The sequence below is a fragment of the Acanthochromis polyacanthus genome, chromosome 2 (genome assembly GCF_021347895.1).
Source record: "Acanthochromis polyacanthus isolate Apoly-LR-REF ecotype Palm Island chromosome 2, KAUST_Apoly_ChrSc, whole genome shotgun sequence".
Classification (NCBI taxonomy): domain Eukaryota; kingdom Metazoa; phylum Chordata; class Actinopteri; family Pomacentridae; genus Acanthochromis; species Acanthochromis polyacanthus.
This window is the reverse complement of record NC_067114.1, coordinates 7,288,308-7,311,693: the sequence shown is the minus strand read 5'-3', so window position 1 is coordinate 7,311,693 and position 23,386 is coordinate 7,288,308. Positions and strand designations below refer to the sequence as shown.

The window sequence follows — 23,386 nt, the reverse complement described above, 5'->3', positions numbered from 1 at the left end:
GATTGTTTTTTTTTTAGATGTCATAGGAGTACTTCTTTAATTTGAAGTAGTTCTAACGAAAAATGTTCATAGCAACAAGGAAACTAATTTAGAAAAGGTACTGATGTTCAAATTGTACGTATTTTTCAAGGCTCTTTGGATGGCAGTGTGTTTATCCTCCACATAGACTGTATACAGTCTGTGATAATATCAGCTATTGGGTAATTTAATATAAAATTTTGAATAAACATTCAGGGTCTCCAGATCATGAACCCTCATAGGTGACATATCAACAGTCTGGTACAAAAACTATTTTTACTCACGTTTGTAAATGTAAGTGTAAAGATACAGCACCATCCTGAGATCAAAATGTAAAATTTGTCCAACACTGTGGCATATTTCTGCAAAGTTTTGAGATTCCCATTAGCCACTGTGAAACACTATTTCCTACCAGTTAACAAGTGTTAGCATGCAAATAGATAGATAGATAGATAGATAGATAGATAGATAGATAGATAGATAGATAGATAGATAGATAGATAGATAGATAGATAGATAGATAGATAGATAGATAGTGAGCACGGAAACATTATACTTGCTAAATAATACATTATGCTACATTATGTCTTAAAATTTTTAGTAATACCATGTAGCATGCTAAAATTAGAAATTAGCTTGAAGCGGTACTGTGACTAAACTTTACTGAATTGCAAGCCAAGAAGACGACTTATAGCAGTGTTTTACATGTTGTGACAATACTGGCAAATTTAATTTCCATTGTGTAAAATTTGTGCAAAAAAATTGCAAAATAATTGCAGATGCCTGAAAACTTGTGAAAACACCAAACACTATTTGCAGGGCAACTTAACTACTTAGCCACAACAAAATATGTTTAGTAGAAGTAACTTTTCGAAAAATAAATGCAATTATTCTAATCAAAATAAAGCTTAAAAACCATAATTGTGAATATAAGTTATGTGAATGTAGGCCAGCATCTGTTTTTCTTGTATTGTTTAAATCAGTCAGTCTCAGCTGTTCGTGTTGTCTCGTAGTTTGACTCCTATCTGAAATAATAACTTTCTGGCAAGATTAGTGGCATGAATAAATCTGAGATGTGAGATGTGAGACATGTATGTTAATGCCAAAAGGCATTGAAGCCAAAACTGTAACTAACTCTCAGCGAAACTGGAGGGCTGATGCACTGTGCCCATTGGTGTAGAGTGTCTGACCCTAGAAGAAGACTCTGTTAAAGTAGTCATGTTTCATTACTGATTTATTAACCTTTAAAGATATCCTTATTTGAGCCCATGAGGGGAAATTTAGCCTTTTATATATATTCCAGCTTGTTTGGAAGCGGAGGTCAGAATGCAGGGTCAACCCTTCTATGGGGCCCATGGAGGAGGTTGGGTTACAGGTCTTGCTCGAGGGTTTGATCTTCTGAACAGTAGCCGAAAACCATAACAGATGAGCAACCACCACTATTTTTCTTTCATTTTTAAATTAAGAAAAAAAACTTTTAAGTTTATGTTTGACAGTGATGTCATGGCTATGTAAGTATATAATGTGGGCATTATTTTATTTTTTGTCTTTACTGTGGTCGACTGAGTTGCAGCTGAATTCTGTTTCTCTCCACAGGACAGGAGTCGATGAAACAAACAGCTGTACAGCTGAACTGGACCTTCACCCACATCAGCAGCTACGGTAGAGACATCTACCATTACGTAGGGCAGGACATTGCTATTTCTGAATCCATAGACTCCTTCGGAGCAGTGATGTGGCCAGCTGTGAGTATTTCTTGAAATTTTTAGACACCTTTGTAAATGACAAAATGCTGCAAAACCTCACCTTAACCTTCCTCTGGCCTGCAGGCTTTGGCTTTGTGCTACTTCCTGGACAACAACAGACACTTGGTGAACCTGCAGGGGAGGAAGGTCCTCGAGCTCGGAGCAGGAACAGGACTGGTGACCATCGTGGCCAGTCTGCTGGGTGAGCACTTGTCATGATACGACACATGAAGTTTGTCATTCCAGGATCTTTACTGGATATATGCAAACACGTATACTGAAAAAAATGAACTAAACTTCTAATATGTAGCACAATGTGAATGTGTATTTAAACATGCCATGCATTTTATTGTATATATGTATTATTTCATCCAACTAGAAAGCCTGGCAGTGAACTGTTTTGCTCCACATTGTCAATTCTACATACAGAGATGGTCTTCTTCCTGAAGTGGGCTTGGACAGTTGTATTTAAACCTGTAACAGCCTTTTTCACACTAGACTAACACCAGGAGTTAAACAGCCACGGCAAAATAAACCATCTTTGCATTATTTTGAATTGAAACTCTGAACGACGCATTCTGGGGACACTTTGAGACTTTCATTAATTTGTTGAAAAATGGCACAATAAGGGACATGTAATCCACAGTAATGAATATAAGCAAAAGAAGACTTTTTGTGTAGGAGTTTCAGTGCTTCTCCTAAAAGAAAACTTCACCGCTACAGCCAACATTACTTAAACCATCAGTCAAACAGCAACCCCTGCTCCTTATGTTACTAATTAAAGAAATGCTATGTGTGTGTGTAGATCGGGTTCAGTGTCTAAGCCTGGCTCAGCCCCCGGATAGTCAGTGAGTAGCTTCAGACTAATGCAACAAGGTTATCACAGAATTGAAACATCAAAACCATAATGAGAGGCACGCCGTAGATGCTTAGGATAAAACACGGCTGCCCTATAGGTCAAGTTAAACATGTTTTTGCATCCCACTAGTCCCCAGTTGCATCCAATGGATTGAAGGATTGGACTGGGTGCCACTCCAGTCAGGATACTGCAGGAGATAATCTTGTTTTAAAGACCACACATCCTAATCTGTATACATACCAAATATTGCAAAACAGGGTTACATATCAGGGTCTGGTGAATAGTTACAGCAGTATTGTCATTTTGTGATAATTGCAAAATGGGCCACAAGAGGCAACCAGCAAGCAATGAAATGCATGACAGGGTCAATATATAATTGTGGGACTTTTTGTAACATTTTCAGGCCTAAAATCAACATGGCTGCCTAGAACCAAACACCACATGGCATTTTTACAGAAGCGTTCTTCTGAAATATTATATAGGTTGATGCGAGAGGTACGGACCCGTACCCGTAGCATCTGTACTAGAGGTACGGACGGGTCCGTATCTGTAGACACTACCTATTATATATACAACTGAGTAAAATTAGAATTTTAAAGTTATTTATAAAGATACTGCAGTGAACCTGCTGACATGTGATAAGTCCACACTTCTTTACATTAAATTACTACTAAAGTCTTGGAGTCTTGCCAGTCTTTTCTTCAAAAGGAAATGGTATCACGTGGAGCAGGTCATGTGATCTAGAATTAACACACTTTCTTTATTTTATATTAAAAGTCATTGTTTCCATAACAAACAATTATGGAATTTGTAAAGACATGACCATCAGGAACATAAAAACATTATTTTATTTTACTTTTAATAAAAATGTATGCAAGATGTATACCATAGACTTCAAAAGTCCCCCAATTATATATTGACCTGACGATTTAGTTAGGACTTAGTGTCTTACTGTAGTGTTGATCGTGACAGCTGTTGTATTTCTGCATCCTCAGGAGCTTCAGTCACAGCTACTGACTTACCAGATGTGCTGAGTAACCTCCGGGCCAATGTGATGAGGAACACTAAGGGCTGCAGACACACTCCCCAGGTGGCAGCTCTGTCGTGGGGCTACGACCTGGAGGACAGCTACCCTTCATCTGTCTGCCGGTACGACTACGTGCTGGCTGCTGATGTGGTCTACCATCACGACTTCCTGGACGAGCTCCTGGCCACCATGAAGCATTTCTGCAGACCAGGAACGACTATTATCTGGGCCAACCTGGTCAGGTTTGTGACTGATCTGACTTTCACTGAGAACTTTAAAAAGGCCTTCAACACGAGTGTACTGGCTGAAGATGGAGAGATGAAGATCTTTATGGCAACCTACAGAAAGTACGAGAGAGGACATGTTTGAAGCAGTTTAAATCTGACAGTAGACTAGCTGTGTAGATGTTCTTTTTACATTTTGTGTAGGACAGCATTCTGTGAAATATCAGAGGAATATCAGTTTGGATCTGCTCAGGCTTTAGTATTCATGTGCAGGTTACGAGTTTTCACCCATTAGATGAACTACTGCAAAACATCCACATGCAGTTGTTCTTCTGCTACTTCCCTCTCTAGCTGAAGAATCTTTGACCCTCAGAGGTGTAGAAATTTGTACTACACAAGATCAATGCAGATTTTGTAAAGAAAGGCAGCACAAAACCAGTTTTAGTTTGGCTGTTGCCTGTCCTCAGACTATATGTAACATGACTTTAAACAAAGACATTCAGTCAGGTGTAATGTGTCTTTAACCATTTGGCTACATCATTTATTGTTCACATAAATTAAATAGGCCTAAAATGATCAGTAAGTCATATTCATAGCAGGCTGTTTCTGATGAACATTTGGTAGCTCTGGGTTCTCAAATGTGAAGATTTAAAGTTTTCCTTTGTTATAAATGACGAAGAAAATACAGTTGGTAGGATCAAACAGGCCATCTGAACAAGACGCATTGGACTGTAGGAAAATATAATGTAAGCCTGTCTCACAGAGTCTGTACCAGTTAAGAAATGTCTGTATTTTTGGCACTTTTTTCTACATTTTTATGTCTAACACCAGCATAAATAATAAAATTAAAGAAAAACCTTTGTCTACCACATTCTTATTGACCAGTCACTAGCTTTCCTGCTTTATACAATGTGCAATTCACAATACAAGACACAACGAATTGCAGTCAGACGTAAAAGTGACGACCCGTGAACACTTTAATTCTTCCAAATCATTTTATTCAGTGTCCTTTTTCTGGTTTGTGACTTAATTCCATGTGACCACAAAATAGTGTGACAGTAGTTTGGGTCTTTCCCACGTCATCGTGGAAGAATGGGTATAAAATAATACTAAGAGCATACAACTTTATTCTCGCAACATTCTTTAAAATATTGGCATTTACTAGATTTTATGACTATAAATATAAACACTCAACATCCATAAGAAGCAATTTCTGAAGTCTTTCCTGACACCAGCAGAGTGAGAGCAACAGATATGAGAAGTCTGTTTGGTGCCAGAAGTGGACGGCAAAAGTCCCGTGTGGTGAAAGTTAAGGCCATTTTCGGAGAGACGGTCATTGGCAACGTGTACTGGAGATAGATCTGTCTGAACGAAAACCCAAACACAGGAAAGAGGAAAAAGGACAAAGAGGCAGGAAATGTGCACAAATTCTGTCGAAAACTAAACCCAACTGATTCCAGCAAACCCGTGCACACTTGAAGAGGCCGCAGCCGAAAGTGATACAAGTGGCAGCTAAAAACAGAAACACAATGAACTCTTAACCCTGGGTAAACACAAGTCATGACCCCTGATTCACTCCAAGAAAAGACTGTTTACCCCCATGAGGACGGGAGGTTTGAAAGCAGCTGCTTTTACATTCTTCAGCGTGGACCTTCCACTGGTGAGAGGGCTTAAAACGACACCAGGACGACATGAAACCGTTAATTAGAGCCACATCATTTCAGAGCGTGAATCGATTTCCTTCTTCTAATCAAATTGTTTCGCCCTCGTGCTTCTGCTGACAATTAAACCAGCTTAACATGAAAAATCATTCTTTGGTTAAACTGATAATACTACAGATGAGAGAGGAAATCACACTTTTTGCTTTATGGGTTTAAAAGTGAAAAGAATCACAAATATGGAAAGATAAAAAATGATTATGTCGTCCCCATTTGTTACAAGATTCAGGTGAGATACTTTAAAGGACCACACCGGTGTTTCTGCAAGTGAACTCCTCAAACGCAAATCGTACATTATCCTAACGTTATACCTTTGATTCTGTACAGTCACCGGCTTTCATAAATTTCCAAAATCCAGGATATTTAAAGGGTGAACACAAGCCACTACCACCGTACAATGCCTCATTATGAAATCAAACACTTGGCTGGTGATTTGCAGTGATAATAGAAGCCATGTTGACAAATTGCTAAAACTGAGGGCAAAAATCAAATGAATGATTATGGCTTCTTCTACAAATGCACCAGATCACCAAAAACACCAGAACATGCAACCGTGATGTCAAGTGTATGTGATTTGCAGTAACAGAGATCAAACAGACAAAAACACCGATGCGGTCCTTTAAAGTAAATAAGGTATCTTAAGAAAAAAAGCAACCCTGTCTAAATGGTTCGTTTCAGCTCTGTTGGGAACAATGTTCACGTACAGAAAATGTGCTGACAAGTACACGAAAATTCATCCACAAACACACACCCATGAAAATAACAGTGGATTATTGTCAGTATCTTGTCTCAGATTAAAAACCTTTTCAAATTGAAACAAACTAAAATCTGCTTCCACATGAAACTAGTTTTCCTTACATCCTAGAAGACATGCATATATGCAAAATACATCAATTAGAATAATATTTGTATTATATACCTATTGCATCTTAATATTCCGTAGGTTACGTGTGTATGTACAGTTTTTTTTATGACACTGTGTACAAGTGCAACATTCTGAATGCCACACAGAAACATCTGTAACGTGTGAACATTTTAACCTTGAAATGTGAACATCTTACTGCTGCCCATGACTGCATCGTTATGGTAGTGAGGTCTGTTCGGTGGTCGTCAAATGTGGCAACGGCAGCGTGAAGCGGGTGGCCAACACCTCTGGAGGTAAGCAGGAGACAACAAAGCGAGTTTGTCGTGGCTTCCTCATTACCCGACAAGTCACTGACGGCCTGCATACAGTGCACAGACACATCACGCTGCCGGTTTGAAACCACATTTGACACCGAAGGTCGATGGGTGAAATGACTGCAAGCGGCTGAGTGTTACCGGACTCGGAACCATCGCGCTGTTTTTCAACCCATCAGATAATGTAAGGTACATGTAGAAAGGCACCTCAACACTGTTTTGTGTGATCTGAGACGGACAAGACTAAACTTTATCAACCCGGCCTGGCTGGAAAAATATTTAAAAAAAGAAAAAAAAGAAAAAAAAGGAGATTACGTTCTGTCCAAGACTCTGTTTTAATTCAGGGATCAGGCAGACTCGGCGTGCCCTCGTATGTCCGAACATCGTGCAACAGCGAGTCCTCCTGTCTGCTCACTGAAGTATCATGATGACTACCTTTGAGTTTTCTGTTGTTTTCTTAAGGTGGGTCACAGTTTCTTTTCTTGAATGCATTGTTGGAGTCCACACTGGCCCTTTCTTTTCTTTTTTTTTATTACAGTATTTACAGTTATTTATATGATATGGAGTCTGGACAGCTGAGGATGGGTGGATGTAAAAGCCTCCAAATTAGTAGATGACAACAAAATAAAGGACAACACCTAATGAAGACACCAATGAGCTACACCATCAACAAGTCTCAGTGAGTTTAGAGCTTTAAACATTTTAACTGACTATTGTTTTTCTGTTGGTGGGATTCTAACAAACAACTCAAACATTTACAGGTAAGCTCTGAACACGATCTCTCGCTTTACAAGGTGTCAAGTGCATTAAACCATTTAAACTTGGTGCTGTCCTTATTTTGGGTGTTCATCCATGTTTACATTTGAAAAAAAAAAAAAAAGTCTCAGGAGGCAGCTGGTTGGTCAGATGCATAGACCATGTGACCCTGAGGGACATGATATCAAAGTTACCACGTAATGGACCGTGTGTGGCCATGCTGCCCATGCATGCACATGTATGTGTGTGTGTGTCTAGAACGGTGTGTAGTCTGTGGGGTACATGACAGGGAGCCAGTTCTCGCTGAAGGTAGCGCAGTGAGTCCATCGGAGGTGACGCATGAGCTGAAAAACAAGAAATAGGAAATTATTTCAGCGATCGATCTAGAAAATCCTGTATCTTGTCAATAGTTTTGAGCCAACGCTGCTCTCCTACCTGGATGCAGTTCTTCATGTTCTCTTTGGTGGGTTTCTCCTCCACCATCTTTGAGGCGTATTTTAAGGCTCGGCCGTACATCTTGTTCACCAGAGCGTGTTTATATGAAAACATCAACACCTGAACAAAGGAAATACAAAAGGTACAAGTATGTTAGCTTTACTGAACTAATAGAAAGCTTCATAAAAAGAAAATGAGAAAGAAATAAGAGCGCACAATGTTTTAGTTACAACCTTCAGAAATTCTGGTCCTTATGACTGATTTTATTAAATAGAGAACAAAATCATTACATGAAAAGACCAAAACTATCAATGAATTGATCCAAGTAGCATGGGTTATCTGTAAAGCTTAACTGTTTCATTTCTCTGTGCCATAAAGCTCCACTGTTCTCTGAAAATCATTAGACTTTCCTTTATTACCATCAACATAGGCACAGTAGTGTATTTTAAATCAATCCCACATAAATCATCCTGTGCCTGTGAATCCACAGGACTTCAACCAATATGTAAGAATCAATGACTGACACCAGCCCCCAACAAATGCAATATTTACTCCCATTTAAATAAAGTTTACTTAAACCTATAGTTCCAAACAGTATTTAAAAACTACATATTTAAGACTGGTTTATTCAGAAATATGTCTTCAGTAGGAACCAGTGTGCTTGAGACTGAGAGCCACAGACAATGTAAGAAATTTAGAGAGAAATGAGATCTGACAAACTGTTGTTTTAGCAAATAAACAGACTAACATGGTGCATATATTTACATCAGTAAGCATATAGTTTACCATAAACTTTCACTTTTTCTGTAAACATTTTCCTTACCTTGGAGTCTGTTAGCTCCGCCCACTTCTGCACCTCCCAGAACACATCTGTCAGGGCTTTGGCCACGTTCTGCAGGGTGTCATCAGAGCTGCTGGCCACCTGCTCCACAGCTTCCTCTGCGGCTGATTGTCCCGTGGCGACAGCAGCGGCACCGTCCTGCGGCGCAGGAGGCAGCAGGAGCTGGTCAGCCAGAGCGCAGCCTTTCCTACATAAAGCATCCAGCAGGGACGACTTCTGCTTCTCCATGTCGCTGAAACACAAAGGTTAAAACAAGTCAAAGTTAGGGGCTTCAAATCTATCAGTTTGCAGTTTTATAGGAAAGCTGGGGCATGCTGCATTTCTGAAAAAAAAGTTAAGGTTTAGGGAAAAAGACAAGTGACTGTAATTATACAGCAAATGGCATCTAAAGTACGAATAAAGGCGCTTTTCCACAAGCACCTACTCAGCTCGACTCGACTTAAGTTGTTTTCCATTAAAATTGAGTACCAGCTCATCGTGGGTGAAGTCGTCATAGAATGGCAGTGCAGAAGTCCCTTAGCATCATTTGTGTGCGACACAAACGCAACAATGGAGGACATCGAGGCGATGGTATATCTGCTGCTCTGTCTATGGCTTTTTGTTAGATTCAAAGTAAAAGAAGAGCAATGCACACTGTCGCTGTTACCAGTTTTATAAAAAACTGGTGGGTTTGGTTTTCATGAAGGAGTTGCTCTCGTGTGTTGTCACTCCTTGTTCAATCAGTGGTCTGCACTCTGCAGACGTCCCATTATTGGATCGACTCAGCTCTCTTGGAACCCCGGCCGAGTAGGTACTAAAATAGTACCCGGTACCAGGTACTACGTCCTAAAGGAAAACCTCACAAACTGAGTCGAGTCAAGTAGGTGCTAGTGGAAAAGCGGCATAAGATTTTTGCTGAAAACTTACCACTGTAGTCATAAATAACAATTACTTGATAATGTTAAATTCTAAATTGTAGTTCAACAGTGACAAAATTAGAAAGGAGTCACTTAGTCAGCAAAATAACTCAAGTGTCAGCTACACAGCAGTTATCTGCTGTTTGCTAACAACTGCTAATTACTGGTCATACTACACCAAGTGAGGTTGTGGTGGCAAAATGTCTGTGTGGACTGACACTGGATGAGGGTGTGTTGACTTTTAATCAATTACGCTTTTCCTTTACAAGAGACCAGTCTATTATTTCTTCTTTCAAACAGTGCCACTGTAATTACTGTAGCTTCTATAAGGCTGAGGCTGATCATGAGGGGAGATGTGTCAGCATTGAATTTCCACATGGAAACCTTGCCACTATATCTAGGACTTTAAGCTTAATAAAAATGAAACAGAATTCTTTATAAACAAGCATTGCTCTGCTATTACTACTATCTTTCAGTGTGACATACGTCTTAATAGAAGCAGCTTCCGGCCGAGGGTCTGTCTTCATGGTGAGGTAAACAGCCAAGGCCGTCTGGTCGATGTGGGAGATGACGATTTCTGCTGCCGACATGACCTCTCTGAGACGTTTAACACGCTCCTTAACACAAACAAGATGAGGAGAAATGACTGCGGGCAAAGATGGTTGCATAATTCAGACTCCAACTTCTTGAAGAAAATAATGTAATCCTCCCAGCATTTAATACTGACAAAGCTACCTCCTTTCTCTTTTCTTCTGCTGGTGTGTTGCATTACCTTTTCTGAGTCCAGCTGGTGCAGTCTCTGTACATGCAGTGGAAGGTACTCAGAGTAATTTTCCATCAGTTCGTCATAGATGGAGCTGGAGTCCAACCTGATCAGCAAACATAACAGATAGTTGGCAGAAAAATGAAAAATAAGTAAAAGCAAGCTGCGTGTTGCTGAACAAGACAAATGAGAGACTGAGCTCACTTTGTCATCCACTGAATCTTCAAATCTCTCATGGCTTCGGCAAACTCCTCCTTGACGTCTTTTTCTTTGTCTCCTTCTTTGTCCTTCTCCTTCCCTCCATTTTTTGCTTTGTTGGGAGCAGGAATTAAGTGATAGATGACTGGAACAATATCCTGCAGAAACACACACAAAAAACAGCTGAAGTCAAAATCCAATAACGGATACATTTAACTAAATCTAGGAGCGCTTTTACTACTCTATCAGCATCCCAAATGCTCACCCTCTTTCTACCAATGTCATGTCCCAAGACTCCTTTATTACTCATTTAGAAAAGCTTAAAGTAGTGCTCATTATCAGTGATGTTGATATTTATAGATATATTTGCAGTTTTACTGACCACCAGAAAACTTTAACTACTCCATCAAAGAATAGCTATGGTAAGACTGTTGCATATTTCAGTGCAGAAATATCGACATGCTTTGACAAGATTAATGCAGATGTTACAAATCCTATCTGAAGGTAAAGCCATTTCCAGATGGTAGGAGAGCAGTGGACGCTCTGTTGTACAGTGTTTCTAGCTCATCCAGTACCTTTTTAAACTTTCCTTGTCGTTTTGCAGAGGCCTGCCCCTGGTGGTCAGAATAACACACAGTAAGGAAGAGACAACACAAACACACCAAAAAGGATTCTCTCTTTCTTCATTTTCTGGCTCATCCTCACTCAGAGACTCAGAGTCTACCCACTTACCTGTCACCTGTTAAACACATTTTACAGTGAAAAACGATGGCGCAATCCTTGTTGCTGACAAGCTCAGATTTAACAAATATACTTCCTGAGGGAAAAACTGAACATAATTGGTGGATTCAGCGAAAATTTGACATAAGATTATTAAAATTATTGTGTTAAAATAATGCTCAAACAATGCATATATTTTCAGCAAAGTGAAAACTGCTGATTTGTAAATAGTTGAAGTATAAATTAAAGTCCTTTGCATTGGACTCACAGAATAAAGCCACAAGCACACAAGAAAAATATTCAGAAGTGAATAAGGAAGCAGCTCCACAGAGATGTAAAGGTGAGCTCTTACAGCGAGGAAGACATCAAGTTTAAGCTGTGGAAATAAAACATTTGCCATTGTAGTGCATGTCGAAGTAAATGTTTCACTTTGGTTGTTGACCTTTACAGATATTTCACTCATTTGACAAACATGTCCCTTTGGCCCTACAGCAAGCATCCAAACTGTTTAAGCTGATTGTAAGTCTAGTCTAGGCAAAAAAAGTATTTACACTAAAAAAAGGTAGTTTTATTTTTTCAACTAATATTTTTCCCAATTTCCATCCTTGAGGCCAATGATAAAAAAGACATGGTCCAGAGAAGTTTCAACTGGACCATGTTAACAACCAAAAATATTCTATCACCCATCTAATGACAATTTCAAAAGTGATCCGGTGTGTAGGTGATCTGAAACTCTCAACATCGGATGCTTTCTTTTCTGGACTGAAACAGAAGTATGGACAACGGCAAATGAGAGGGGAAAAAAGAACTCATGCATTAACGAAAAGGACAGCAGTCGGTTTAACAAACGGCAGACCGGACTGATCAGCTTCAGTCTGAAGTTGATGAGTGTTACATTTCAGAGAATTTTAAAAGGAAAAAAAAAAAAAAAAAACTAAGAGCAGCCAGCCACTGGTTTTGTCTAATCCTCAGGACCGTAAGTACTTCTGGCTTTACACCTAATGACTCCATGTCAGATTCTTCATGATTGACAAGGTCAAAGTAAACGTGGTGCATTCTGCATAAACCTGGGGATGTGTTAAAGCCCTTGATTTGAAAGAAGTGGAAAACAGCTCAACTTTGGGTCCTGATGAGTAGAAGTGACCACTGCTCTGAAGTACAGGGCTTAACAAAGAACAGAGGCACTCACAGCTTTCTTGCCATACTCGCTCTTGGGTACGACGAGAGAACCTGACAGGTAGCATCCTGGACTTGTCCCCTTAGGGATCCTGAAAAAGGAGAAGTAACAGGAGAGAGATCGCAACAGAGCGCATAAAGACCAATATCACATATCTGATATTATTTACACGGCAAAACAAATTTGCAAAGATTATATTTTGATAAATAAAGATGATCTTTTGCAGTGGTGCAGCATTAGTGGAATACTGGGGTATAAGTGTTTCAGCAGAATGCACTGAAGAGAGAGTAAACATCACTCATTCCCAGCACAAAGCTAAATATACCTTGCATTTGATCAATGACGCAATTTTCTTCTGTTTGCTGTAGATGCAGTCATTATCTCAAAACAAATTCAATGTGTCTCCTGTAGATTATAAGAGTCTGGCAGTGAACTAAAAATACTTTTCTGCTTCTTCTTTTGTGCAATCAGTAGTGAATCATTAGTTATGTCAGACTTTTCCTATAAATGGACGAAAAGCACCTCGCTAGATTTACTCACTTGTCGTCTGGCAGGGATGTGACGTAGAAAGGCTGAGTGGCACCCGGGCACAAGGTGAAAGAGTTTGCCTTCTTCTTGGCCATGAGGGCAGCGCGGTGTGTCTCGTACACGTCCAGACTCAGAGTGGTGGATAGACGGTGAGAAACCACAAACGGCAGGTCCTTAAGGCGCTCCAGTTCACTGGACTGCTCATGGCGGACCTGCAGACGGACAGAGTAGTCCCCCTTTTCCAGCTTCAGAGAATACTGGAGAAGTAAAACAGAGATGGGGGGATTGTTAGTTCATGTCGTGAAACACCAGAAACGTCTTCCCCTTTCTTTTATCATCAATCCTACTTGCTGAAAGTAGGCACCAACTACTAATATGATAAAACATGCAGCCTGAGGGGCAGCTCCTTAAGTGGCGAAGCATACCTGGTGTGGGTAGGCATCCCCTGAGCCCAGCAGTCTCTTGTTCTGATCAAACAGCATCCAGAGCTGACTGTCAAACTCAGACTCATACAGCAGCTCACACAGCATTGGACAGCTAGGTGTCACCTCTCCAGTCTTAGGCTGAGGACAAAGCAAAAGAAGACTTGAAATAATCAAAGAACAATCTGCAGAGAAGTTTTTCTCTCGTATGCTGTGCAGATGGTTTTGGCGGTACCTGGTGAAAGCTGTACGTGAGGACAATCTCATAGAGTTGTCTGTTATTAGGCAGAACATCCCTCACTCCCAAGGCTTTTATCTTCGAGCTTAAGGGCCTACAACAACAACAGCAGCAGGGATTAAACAAGGAACTGTGCTGTTACATTATTCTAAGACCACATGTGCCCCTGCACTCACCTCAAAGGCTGAACCCATGACTTCAGAGTGATGGTTGGGGACACCTCCTCATATCTCAGAGGCGACGACACATCGAAACTCGTCACTCCTTCTGAAGCATGCTAGCCAGAGACAAACGACAGTCAAAACCAGAACAGAACAGAACAGGCAGTCTTGGTTGTCGTAGCTTCTGCTGTTGCTAATCTGCGTGTCCGTGTTGTTCTTACTATGTGCAGAGGTGAAGGAGAAGTGTTGAGTCCATGGAAGGAGATGCTGTAGTCCACCGTGACGTCACCCAGGCTTGCCCACCAGCGAGCAATGCAGAACTCCACCACCCTACCCGACTGGAGGAGACAAGAAACACACAGAATAACCCACTGTTTTAACACTTTCATATGCATGCAGCTTTTATATGTATGCAGCTTCCATGCCAGGTATTTATCAACAACATCTGGCAGAGAACTTACGATGAAAACAGGCATTTTTAACAGACTCTGGCATGTTTTCAGAATAACTTGCAACGTGTCAAATCCAAGTCAAATAAATGTACAGCTTTGGAAATAATTACAAGACCATCTGCTGGATTCTTTTGTAGTCAAAGTCTATAAAACAGGCCTTCAGTATTGATAATTGTGTGGCTAAATATTTACTTATGTGCTCAAGGGCAGCTAAAAATAGGCTCCAAATTCTATAGATACTATAAAAATATGATGTACTGAACTAGAAAAAATTCACACTAGATGTTCAAAACATTTTTTTCAGGCACCATTATTTTTAAGCACAAGCTGAATATGTCATGTCAACAGACAATCCAAAGTAAATTATCAGTCAAAAACACCTAAATGAAGGAAGACTTGTATGATGACAACAAGGTGAATCCATCAAAAAGTACAAGACCCAGGAAAAGTAAAAGAAAGTCAACAGCAGGCACTGTAATCTAATAATTATTCCAAAATCTGTATATTGTGTAATTCTATGTACCAGAACAGGGAAGGCCTCAGTTAGCGAGCCTCTTTCCAACAGTGAGGAGAACTTGTAGAACTCGTTAGCTCTGTAAGCTCTCTGCTTGACCAGATGCACGGCGTGAAGAACAAACTTTGACGATACATCTCCTGAATGAGAGGTCAGTGTGATCTCTGTAGGAGGAAGACGAGAAAAGAGGGGGGGGGAAACAGGAACAGAGATAGGAGAGGATGTAGATGATGGCGAAAAAGCAAGAGGGGGAATCAGAATGTGGAGGAAGAAGAGACAAAGAAAGAACTAAAGATTAAAAGGCCACATTTTGATAACATAGAGCAACATAAATATAATGTACCTGGAACGTGTAAGTAATTTCAAGGGACATCTTCTCAATTCTGATTTGTGGGAGAGGTGATAGCTGAAGACTATCAGGCACCAAGGCATTAAAAAGATGTATTCACTGCAGGGCATGCAGCAGATATCCTCAGTTATTAGCTTACTACTACTATACCAGACCAGACATAATGCTCCCTACCACACTGAAGATAATGATGTTTTTGTTAATGTTTTAGAACACTATTGACTCGTGAACAAAATCCAACATTTGAGGCCTTTAGAAACGCATACTCTCGTTAATCATACTACTAGTGACTGAAACTTGACTGAAAGCTGTAAAAATCCCACTTTTGCACCACGTTCATCACACATGGAGACACTAACCTGCCCAGGAGGCTCCCTGAGGAACGGTGATGAAGTGACGTCTGATCTGGCCTGGTCTGAAGTGGACGTCTGTGAAGCTCACCTCCTGATTACGACTATCTGTCACTCTATCAGAAGAGGGGAAAAAAGCTGTCACACACACGAAAATCTCAGAAAAACAAAAATGCTCTTATAAAGTGAGAACTTACTTTGCGGGGATAATAACTGTAATTGGGACTCTGAATAGTGGGCCGCAGCTCGGTGCCGCTGTATCGTACCCGCACACCTGAAAAACACATCCAAAATGAGATTAATAAACAGCATTATTTAGCTCATTCTTTTCCCCTTCCTCCGTCTTATCCCCACCTCTGTGTAGTGCACTCCCTCTCTCAGCCCCACAGGATCGATGCGGACATTGACATGGCGACACTGGTTCATCAGCTCTAGATGGGACGGGCACTGGACCCACGGGGCAGCACACGTGAGCGCCAAGTGTAGCTGCAAGGAGATTCGCTCAGAGTTTCCTGTGGCGGATGAAGAAGACAGCTGGTGTCAAAACAAATGAACACACAGCAAAATAAAATGCTTTAAAAGGCAAACAAAAGCACACTTGTACCTGTGTTCTCTGGGAAGATGGGTTCAATTCCTACTCCGTGATCTGAGGGTGCAAGAATCTGGGCTGGATCCCTGAGGTAGATGCCCCTCTGTGATCCCACGCTGACTGAGAAACCCAGGTGGCTTGTGGGTAAAGAGGCGTGCTGAGTGAGGTAGTCTAAAGCCTTGTCCACCTGAGGAAGAAGACGCAGAGCAGATTATTGGATGGCACAAAGAATATAGATAAGAAACACCAAAATACTTACAATAAAACATGATAGCAAGAGACAGAAAAGGAAATGTGTGAATGACAGCAGCTGCAGTGACGCTACCTGGATTATTCCGTGGCCCTGTGCAAACACCTCAATGTCATCAACCTTCAGAGCTGTGTTTTCCAGCGCTCTCCTCACAGTAGGAACAGAGGGACTGATGCCATTCTGTTTCAGTCCTTTCCCACAGAAAAATCACACACTGCATCAGATGTGCATTCATATAAACACACATTTCATAAATGCAATATACAGTGGTCCCTCTTCTATTGTGGGCGTTACGTTCCAGACCTCCCACGGACAGACGAAAATCTGCAAAGTAGTGACCATATTTATATGTATCTATTTATATGACTATGCAATTTATTTCACTTAAATATTCTTCTAAGACTGCATGAAAGGCTGACATTCTTTCTCCAGTGAGCTCTCCACAATAACAAATACATAAAAATACCTTTATACCGCAAAATCCCATGATTTAGGGAAAAATCCACAATACAGTGAGACCGCGAAAAGTGAACCACGGTATGCCGAGGGACCACTGTATTCCCAAGTCTAGTATGTATCCATGAACCTGGACTCACCTGACAGGACGAGTGCAATTCCTCCACAGGCATTGGGGGATGACATGGATGTGCCGTTCATCAGCTGGGTACCACGAAGGGTCCAGTTGGGTACAGACGCGATGGCACCGCCAGGGGCACTGATGCTGACCCCCAGAGCCCCATCGGTACTGGGGCCCCTGGATGACCAGGTGTATTGGTTGGGAGGCAGCTTTTCTCGCAGGGAATATTCCGCCACCATCATGTCAGGAGTCACATATGCTCCAACACCTAAGGAGAGAAGGAAGCAGGAAGTAAATGACATGTAAAGAAAATGAATACATCTATTAGGCTTCATGATGTACAACTTTGGAACCATCAGCATCACTGGAGATACCAGAAGAAAATATGCTAATTATAATATGTTGCATTACAATGGTGGAGGTTCCTCAAGGTAATATGTGTCAATCTTTACTACTGTGAGGAATATAAATAATGCCACTGTCTTTACCCCAGTGATGCCACGGCTAAAGAAAAGTAAAAATAATGTTGCGTGTTTTTTTTACACTTCAGGTTGATGCAATCTGAGCACACTCATTGGATGTTTAAAAAAATCCCATGTTTTGAAGTTGTCAGCTGTTTTGACTTTGTTTGAATAATCCTGTTTTACCCACCGTGCACATACAACTTGGAACAACGAGGAGAACAATCAAAGGTTGACTCATTTTTATACTTTGCTCAATTCATTTTTCAAAGTTCATCTTATCTCACTTTCAGCTGGTCTTGTTTTTAAAACTTAACTTGCTCAAATGACTGTTTCTATTATTTTACTAACTTGCCTTTTATTATTTAATGGCTACCTAAGTTTGTCATTTGTACGCCAACATTTTATTGTCTTACTCTGCAAATGAGGCCTTCATGCTTAAATACATTCTGACTGTAAATAGAGTTTCAATGAATTATTAAAATGTTTGATTTCTTCGTAATTCAGCCAAGCAGTGTGTAATCAAAGCATGTACCTATGACACTGCTGGTGGTTCCTCCTGGGCAGCCGACGGTGGACAGGCAGGGACCGTTATTCCCCGCACTTGAAACAAAAATCACATTGTGCTTTTGCACAGCTTCTGTGATCACCTCACAAATCCTCCTGAAAGACAGATTTACAATGACAATCTTTAACAAGAAGCAAGAAATGACAGAACCGTAATAATCATACACCCCTTCACAATACTTACCCTGAATTGGGCCAGTGAGTGGCTTCCCCGTAGCTATAATTGACCAAGTCACACTTGTAGTTGATGACTTCAATCATCTTGAAATGACAGAGACACAAAGAACAAACTAGTGTAAAAATGTGGAACAAGAGGCAGCCTGTTAGTTAACCTATATTTGACAGAGACTTTGGGGAATGTACCGCACGAATGAGTCCTGTGCCCGTTTCCATGGTGCTGAGGCGGGTGTCTCCAATCTTCAGAGCCAGAATTTGGGCACCAGGGGCCACACCATTACGCTCAGGTTCCTCTGGGAAGTAACCTGCTGCAATGCTTGCCACATGTGTCCCATGAGCACCTTCAAGAGCACACAAGGAAGTTATATTTAAGAATACAAGGCAGACTTCCAAACATTATGCAGCCTTAACTGCCGAATTTGCAGTAACGCAGTCTAATAGCTAACATGATTGACTGAATAAAATGAACACTTTTTTGTAGATAGGATGGATTTTGTATTTTAGTTCCTCACCTCCGCTGGTGACGATGCAGAGTGTGTTTCCTTCATCATAAATATTAACAGAGTAGTTAAGCATCTCTGCATTTCCTAATGTGGCATACTCTTGTGTCTCTCTGTATGAGCTCAGTACAGTGCACTGGGACAGTTCTCCACACTCTGAAGTGTCGACTACAGCCCTGAAGGAAACAAACAGTAACTGTCAGTGTGAATGATAAATATAATGACAGTTAACACAAAGAGATGGTGAAAGGCAAACAAATTTAATGAATAAAAGGAGCTTTGAAGAGTGCATGGCTTACTTCCATGTGACGCCATCATGCCAAAGCACACAGTCATATACAGGACCAGGATCACTGTACTTCTTTTCTAGTGATGCCAGCAGCTCTGACTGACTCTGCAGCTCTTCTTTCTGCAACTTCTCATTCTGCACAGAGCAAACAAGGCGAAACATACACATGAGACAGACAGTAGAGAAAAATTACTAGGAACAGAAGAAATGTGCATGTCTGACCTGTGAGGGTGTAGGATGAGCGAGGTCAAACTCCTCTGTCTTGCGACAGACTTCAGCGAGTGCTGCTCTGTGTGGTGGGTCCCACATCTTCTCCTTCCGCTCTTTCTACAAGAACATAATAAAAGTATCTCTTAAAATCCATGAAAACTTGCAACATATTCTAATTAATTTTACCAACAGGATCTGGATATACAGTGTACACTTTTTTTAAACTAATCTGGAATAAATCTTTATGATAGATAGATAGATAGATAGATAGATAGATAGATAGATAGATAGATAGATAGATAGATACTTTATTAATCCTGAGGGACATTCAAGTAGTAACACTATATTAGTGCAGAGGATCCATTAACATAACATAACTACACCACCATACTTTTCATTGCTTATGTGGCATAAGTCTTTAAACTTCTTTCCACATCACAAGTTTTATTAGTAGTTGTTATCATGGATAAGCTTCTTTTTGGGTCATCAGTCGCTGTGCATTTCATACTGTGCACATGTCAACAGCAATGCAAAATCAAAACTATCTCAGACCTAGTACAGTAATACTGTCATGTCTTTCTACCTGTATTCTTTCTTTAAGAGCCTTAGGGAAGAACTCGTAGCCATTTTTAACTCCAATGCGGTACTTCCCTGTTGGATTGACCCAGGCAGGAGGGATCTGGGAGACATAAAAAGACACAGCGAGGCAGATAAAACATCACTATGAAATGGCTTCAGATGTAGGGCAATACCTGCAACAGAATGTGATAGCCTTTACTCGTTCATTTTTTACAGGTCCTAAGATCAAAAGGTTTCTGCCTACCTTAAGCGTTCTACCAGACAGGCCGATGATTGTCTCATCTTTAGGTTCTGCCATCGTGGTCATGTTCACGTCGCCGCTGCCTGTCGTATCAATGATGTCGACAATCTTTGGCTTGCCCTCGGTTGTGACCTAAAGAAGCAGCAATAAAAGAAGCAATCAGGATATTTTGACTGTAACAGGTGCAGAGTACAAATTCAATAACTTATATTGTCCAAGAAGGAGTGAAAAGCATTGTAAACTAAAAATATCATATCTGACATTTCACGTCTGAGTGATGAGAAAAAACATCTTGAAGGACGAATAAGCCTCCAAAGCCTTAACAGGAGTGTCTCCCTGTAAACGGATTTGTTTACTCACAATGAAGGAGTCAGATTCAGTGTCTGCCCTTTACAGCGTGACTGAAGCAAGGTGAGAAGATTAAAAATAAATGGTTGACCTTAATTTAGTATGAAGACCCGCCGAATAACCCCACAACAAGGACGTATCTGTATCAAGGCGGGCAGGTTCTCATTAACCTATTTAGTGCTGTGTAGCTCGTTAACTAACTTTACTCCAGTGTGACTTGGCAGTTAAGGTGTAGTTACGGTTCATTGCGTAACAATCAACAAACCACACGTAAGTTTAACTTGCTACTACTAACCTGGTGGCAACATTCAACTCATATTTAACGCTAACTGACTGACAACTCAAACTGTAAACACTGGAGAGAGTGAAGGAAAACAAATTCCGCTGTTAGCTTCCAGGCTATCGTGCTAACATGTATGTCAACTTACTAGCTAACGTTTAGTTAGTTAACTGTCCGCTAGTTTAGCACGGAACCACAACTTGGCAGCTTGAGAAAACACTCGCTAATAACTGCTATGTCTTGATTTGGTTGTCATAAAAGCAGTAAACCTAAACGTCCCAGTTACTGTGCCTATCTACAGATGTTAACAAGCGTGCTAGCTAGCTGTCGCTTTGGGTGACAGTTTAAGTGAACGAGTCGGGCCTGTAGCTAACACGAGGTAGCCGGTCAGATTTACCTGCATGCCGGGGGCCCCGGGATCCACGCCGGTGTCGAGGATAGCGATGAGCACCCCTCGGCCATCATACTCGGGGAACCTGGTGAGGTAAGTGGCGGCGCCAGTTTCTTTCTTGGGGAGCAGCCCGTGGAAGGGAAACGGTTCCTCGGTAGAATGAGCAGCCATGATCAAAAGAGCGACAATGAAAACAAAGCAGCGAAATGGGGAAGAGAGCAACACGGTGGGAGAGACGGGGAGGAGAGCTGGTTAAAGGGGTAGTGCCTGCAGTCATCTGCCCTGCCACAAACTCTCTGTAACCTTTAAGCCAAACAACTGGTCTTTTATCATGTATGATTAATAAAATATCTGAACTACTCTTAGAAATCATCACATTGTTTTGTAACTCGCAGCTGATTTATCTAACAGTTAAATCCTGCATCCTGGGTCTTCTGGTACAAAATGTACCAGCTGAAATTTGAAAGCTTAATCAATTAGTTTGAATATGAGGACCCTTCAACCACTGTACACAGTACAAACAAAAGCTCCAAAAAGAATAAAATTACTGCATTTCATCAATTTGTGGGACCACATGTCAAAATCTGACGTATAACCGACAGCAGGGGAACTTTGCAGGTATGAGTGTACTACAATGTGCATGTTGAACTAATTTGCTTAAAAATCCTCACAAGATCAGTATTTAGGATTCAATTTGCAAATCAAAGCCAAGATCTCTGCTCATTTCAAGTCTTTGGATTTCTTGGGTTTTCCTTGTGTATTTTTGTGGGATCTAACCTTAATTTTTAAAGTCCAAAGACAAGCAAGGCCTCAAACAAACAATCCTTAGGCAGAAACTAATGCTAAAGTATCTAAGACATAATCTTCTGAGATCTGAGTGGAAATCGAGAGAACCCCTTACAGAACATCCCAATTTCAAGCCCAGTTTTACATATAATGTATGACGTACAATGACATTAGACAATATAAATTTAGACCTCACAAGTTGACTTGGCTGCCACATTGGTTGCTCGCATGTGTGATCAGTTAGGTAAATGCATATAATTAATAATATCGGACTTGTTACATACATTTTGTATCTTTAATCAGATTTCTTCATTGGAAAGCACTTTGTATAAACATCTATTATTATACATGTGCTATACCTGTATAAAAATAGCCAACCTTTATGCTAATGCAAAACAACGACTCCGCACACCCACACAGGTTGACTGACTGGATGACTCCTCCGAGTCATCAGCATGCGAACGCTGTACTTGAATTGTATCTCTTCTGCTCTACTGTTAGCTTTAGATTGGGGAAAAATACACTTTTTTGTCATATTTGGGTTTGTTGATATCACCCTTTTCTTTGCATCAAGTTTCAACCCAAGCCAAGGTCTCATAGCTACAATAACTGACACCACCTGTATGGGTTTACAGGTTCTATTACATTTGTCCTGTAGATCCTGGCTTCATTGTCTGGTGAGTGCTCACTGGGTGGTGCTATAATACTGATAGTGGTGTGATTGCTGCAAGTTGTACTGAAATAATTCACAAAGGGGCTTGGTAGTGCTGCTGCTACTATTCGGGGAAAAAAGAGAATTTTGCAGAATAATGTGTGACATTCAAAGAATCCACCTTTTAAAAAAATCCAGAATTATGTATATATGCATCCTCTGAGGAATAGTTTCTGGCACCAACGACAGCCATAAAATGCTCCTCATAGTTACACTGTGTGCTACATTTTAATTCTGGTGTTTGGGGTTTTAATGATTACATACCGCTTTGTAAAATAAGACACTTGGCATCATTAAATCCCTATAAATTATTTGGATAGTGAGACAACTAAACATAAACAATGATGTTTTCTCAGTTTCAGGATGGTTTACATTTTTTCACATACAGATTTATCACCTAAACAGCTGTCATTTGCTTGTTTGGAGTTTATTCTGGCAGCGCTAAGCAGTTGACTTCTCTGCTCGACACATAGAGTATCCTGCTCATCCTTTGCCTCCTTTTTTCTTTTACTAGCTCACCTCTGACTCATCTGTCCATTCTCTATACATCGCTTTATCCTCACTAGGGTCGTGGGGGTGCTGGAGTCTATCCCAACTGACTCGGGCGAAGTCAGGGGACACCCTGGACAGGTCGCCAGTCTGACACAGGGCTACATATACAGACACACAATCACACTCACATTCACACCTACGGGCAATTTAGAGAAATCAATTAACTTCAGCATATTTTTGGACTGTGGGAGGAAACCGGAGTACCCGGAGAAAACCCACGCATGCACAGGGAGAACATGCAAACTCCATGCAGAAAGATCCTGTGCAGCCCACCTCTGACTCAGGCTTTTAAAAATATTCTTACTTA

The 23,386-nt window shown here is 40.8% G+C and overlaps 2 protein-coding genes across 3 annotated transcripts; one reads left to right on the top strand and one right to left on the bottom strand.

Moving 5' to 3' along the window:
- The first annotated feature begins 1,625 nt into the window (after positions 1-1,625).
- Positions 1,626-4,171, top strand: LOC110949464 (protein-lysine methyltransferase METTL21C-like). Its single transcript, XM_022191557.2, has 3 exons — positions 1,626-1,763; positions 1,848-1,965; positions 3,618-4,171. Exons 1-3 carry the CDS (start codon positions 1,626-1,628, stop codon positions 4,016-4,018), a joined length of 657 nt encoding a protein of 218 aa, XP_022047249.2. The 3' UTR covers positions 4,019-4,171.
- Positions 4,172-4,849: 678 nt separating this feature from the next.
- Positions 4,850-21,323, bottom strand: tpp2 (tripeptidyl peptidase 2). 2 transcript variants are annotated; one of them, XM_022191543.2, is made up of 29 exons: positions 21,036-21,323; positions 20,014-20,142; positions 19,774-19,869; positions 19,203-19,307; positions 18,991-19,115; positions 18,704-18,867; positions 18,378-18,532; positions 18,199-18,275; positions 17,983-18,110; positions 17,006-17,254; positions 16,485-16,600; positions 16,175-16,346; positions 15,925-16,082; positions 15,768-15,844; positions 15,580-15,686; positions 14,881-15,035; positions 14,127-14,243; positions 13,921-14,021; positions 13,742-13,838; positions 13,510-13,647; positions 13,097-13,341; positions 12,569-12,647; positions 11,235-11,273; positions 10,666-10,817; positions 10,471-10,567; positions 10,185-10,315; positions 8,785-9,034; positions 7,962-8,081; positions 4,850-7,870 (listed from the first exon to the last, which is right to left on the bottom strand). In XM_022191543.2, exons 1-29 carry the CDS (start codon positions 21,198-21,200, stop codon positions 7,781-7,783), a joined length of 3,834 nt encoding a protein of 1,277 aa, XP_022047235.1. In that variant the 5' UTR covers positions 21,201-21,323; the 3' UTR covers positions 4,850-7,780. The 2 variants fall into 2 exon arrangements, with proteins under 2 accessions (XP_022047235.1, XP_022047236.1); XM_022191544.2 differs by lacking the exon at positions 11,235-11,273 and having other exon boundaries at positions 21,036-21,322.
- Positions 21,324-23,386: the final 2,063 nt, after the last annotated feature.

Coding starts and splice junctions, on each gene's coding strand:
- LOC110949464 (XM_022191557.2), top strand. CDS start 1,626: ATGAAACAAACAGCTGTACAGCTGAACTGGACCTTCACCCACATCAGC. Junction 1,764..1,847: donor GAGCAGTGATGTGGCCAGCT/GTGAGTATTTCT, acceptor TCTGGCCTGCAG/GCTTTGGCTTTGTGCTACTT. Junction 1,966..3,617: donor CATCGTGGCCAGTCTGCTGG/GTGAGCACTTGT, acceptor CTGCATCCTCAG/GAGCTTCAGTCACAGCTACT.
- tpp2 (XM_022191543.2), bottom strand. CDS start 21,200: ATGGCTGCTCATTCTACCGAGGAACCGTTTCCCTTCCACGGGCTGCTC. Junction 16,601..17,005: donor AATTGCACTCGTCCTGTCAG/GTGAGTCCAGGT, acceptor TCTGTGGGAAAG/GACTGAAACAGAATGGCATC. Junction 16,347..16,484: donor AGGGCCACGGAATAATCCAG/GTAGCGTCACTG, acceptor CTTCTTCCTCAG/GTGGACAAGGCTTTAGACTA.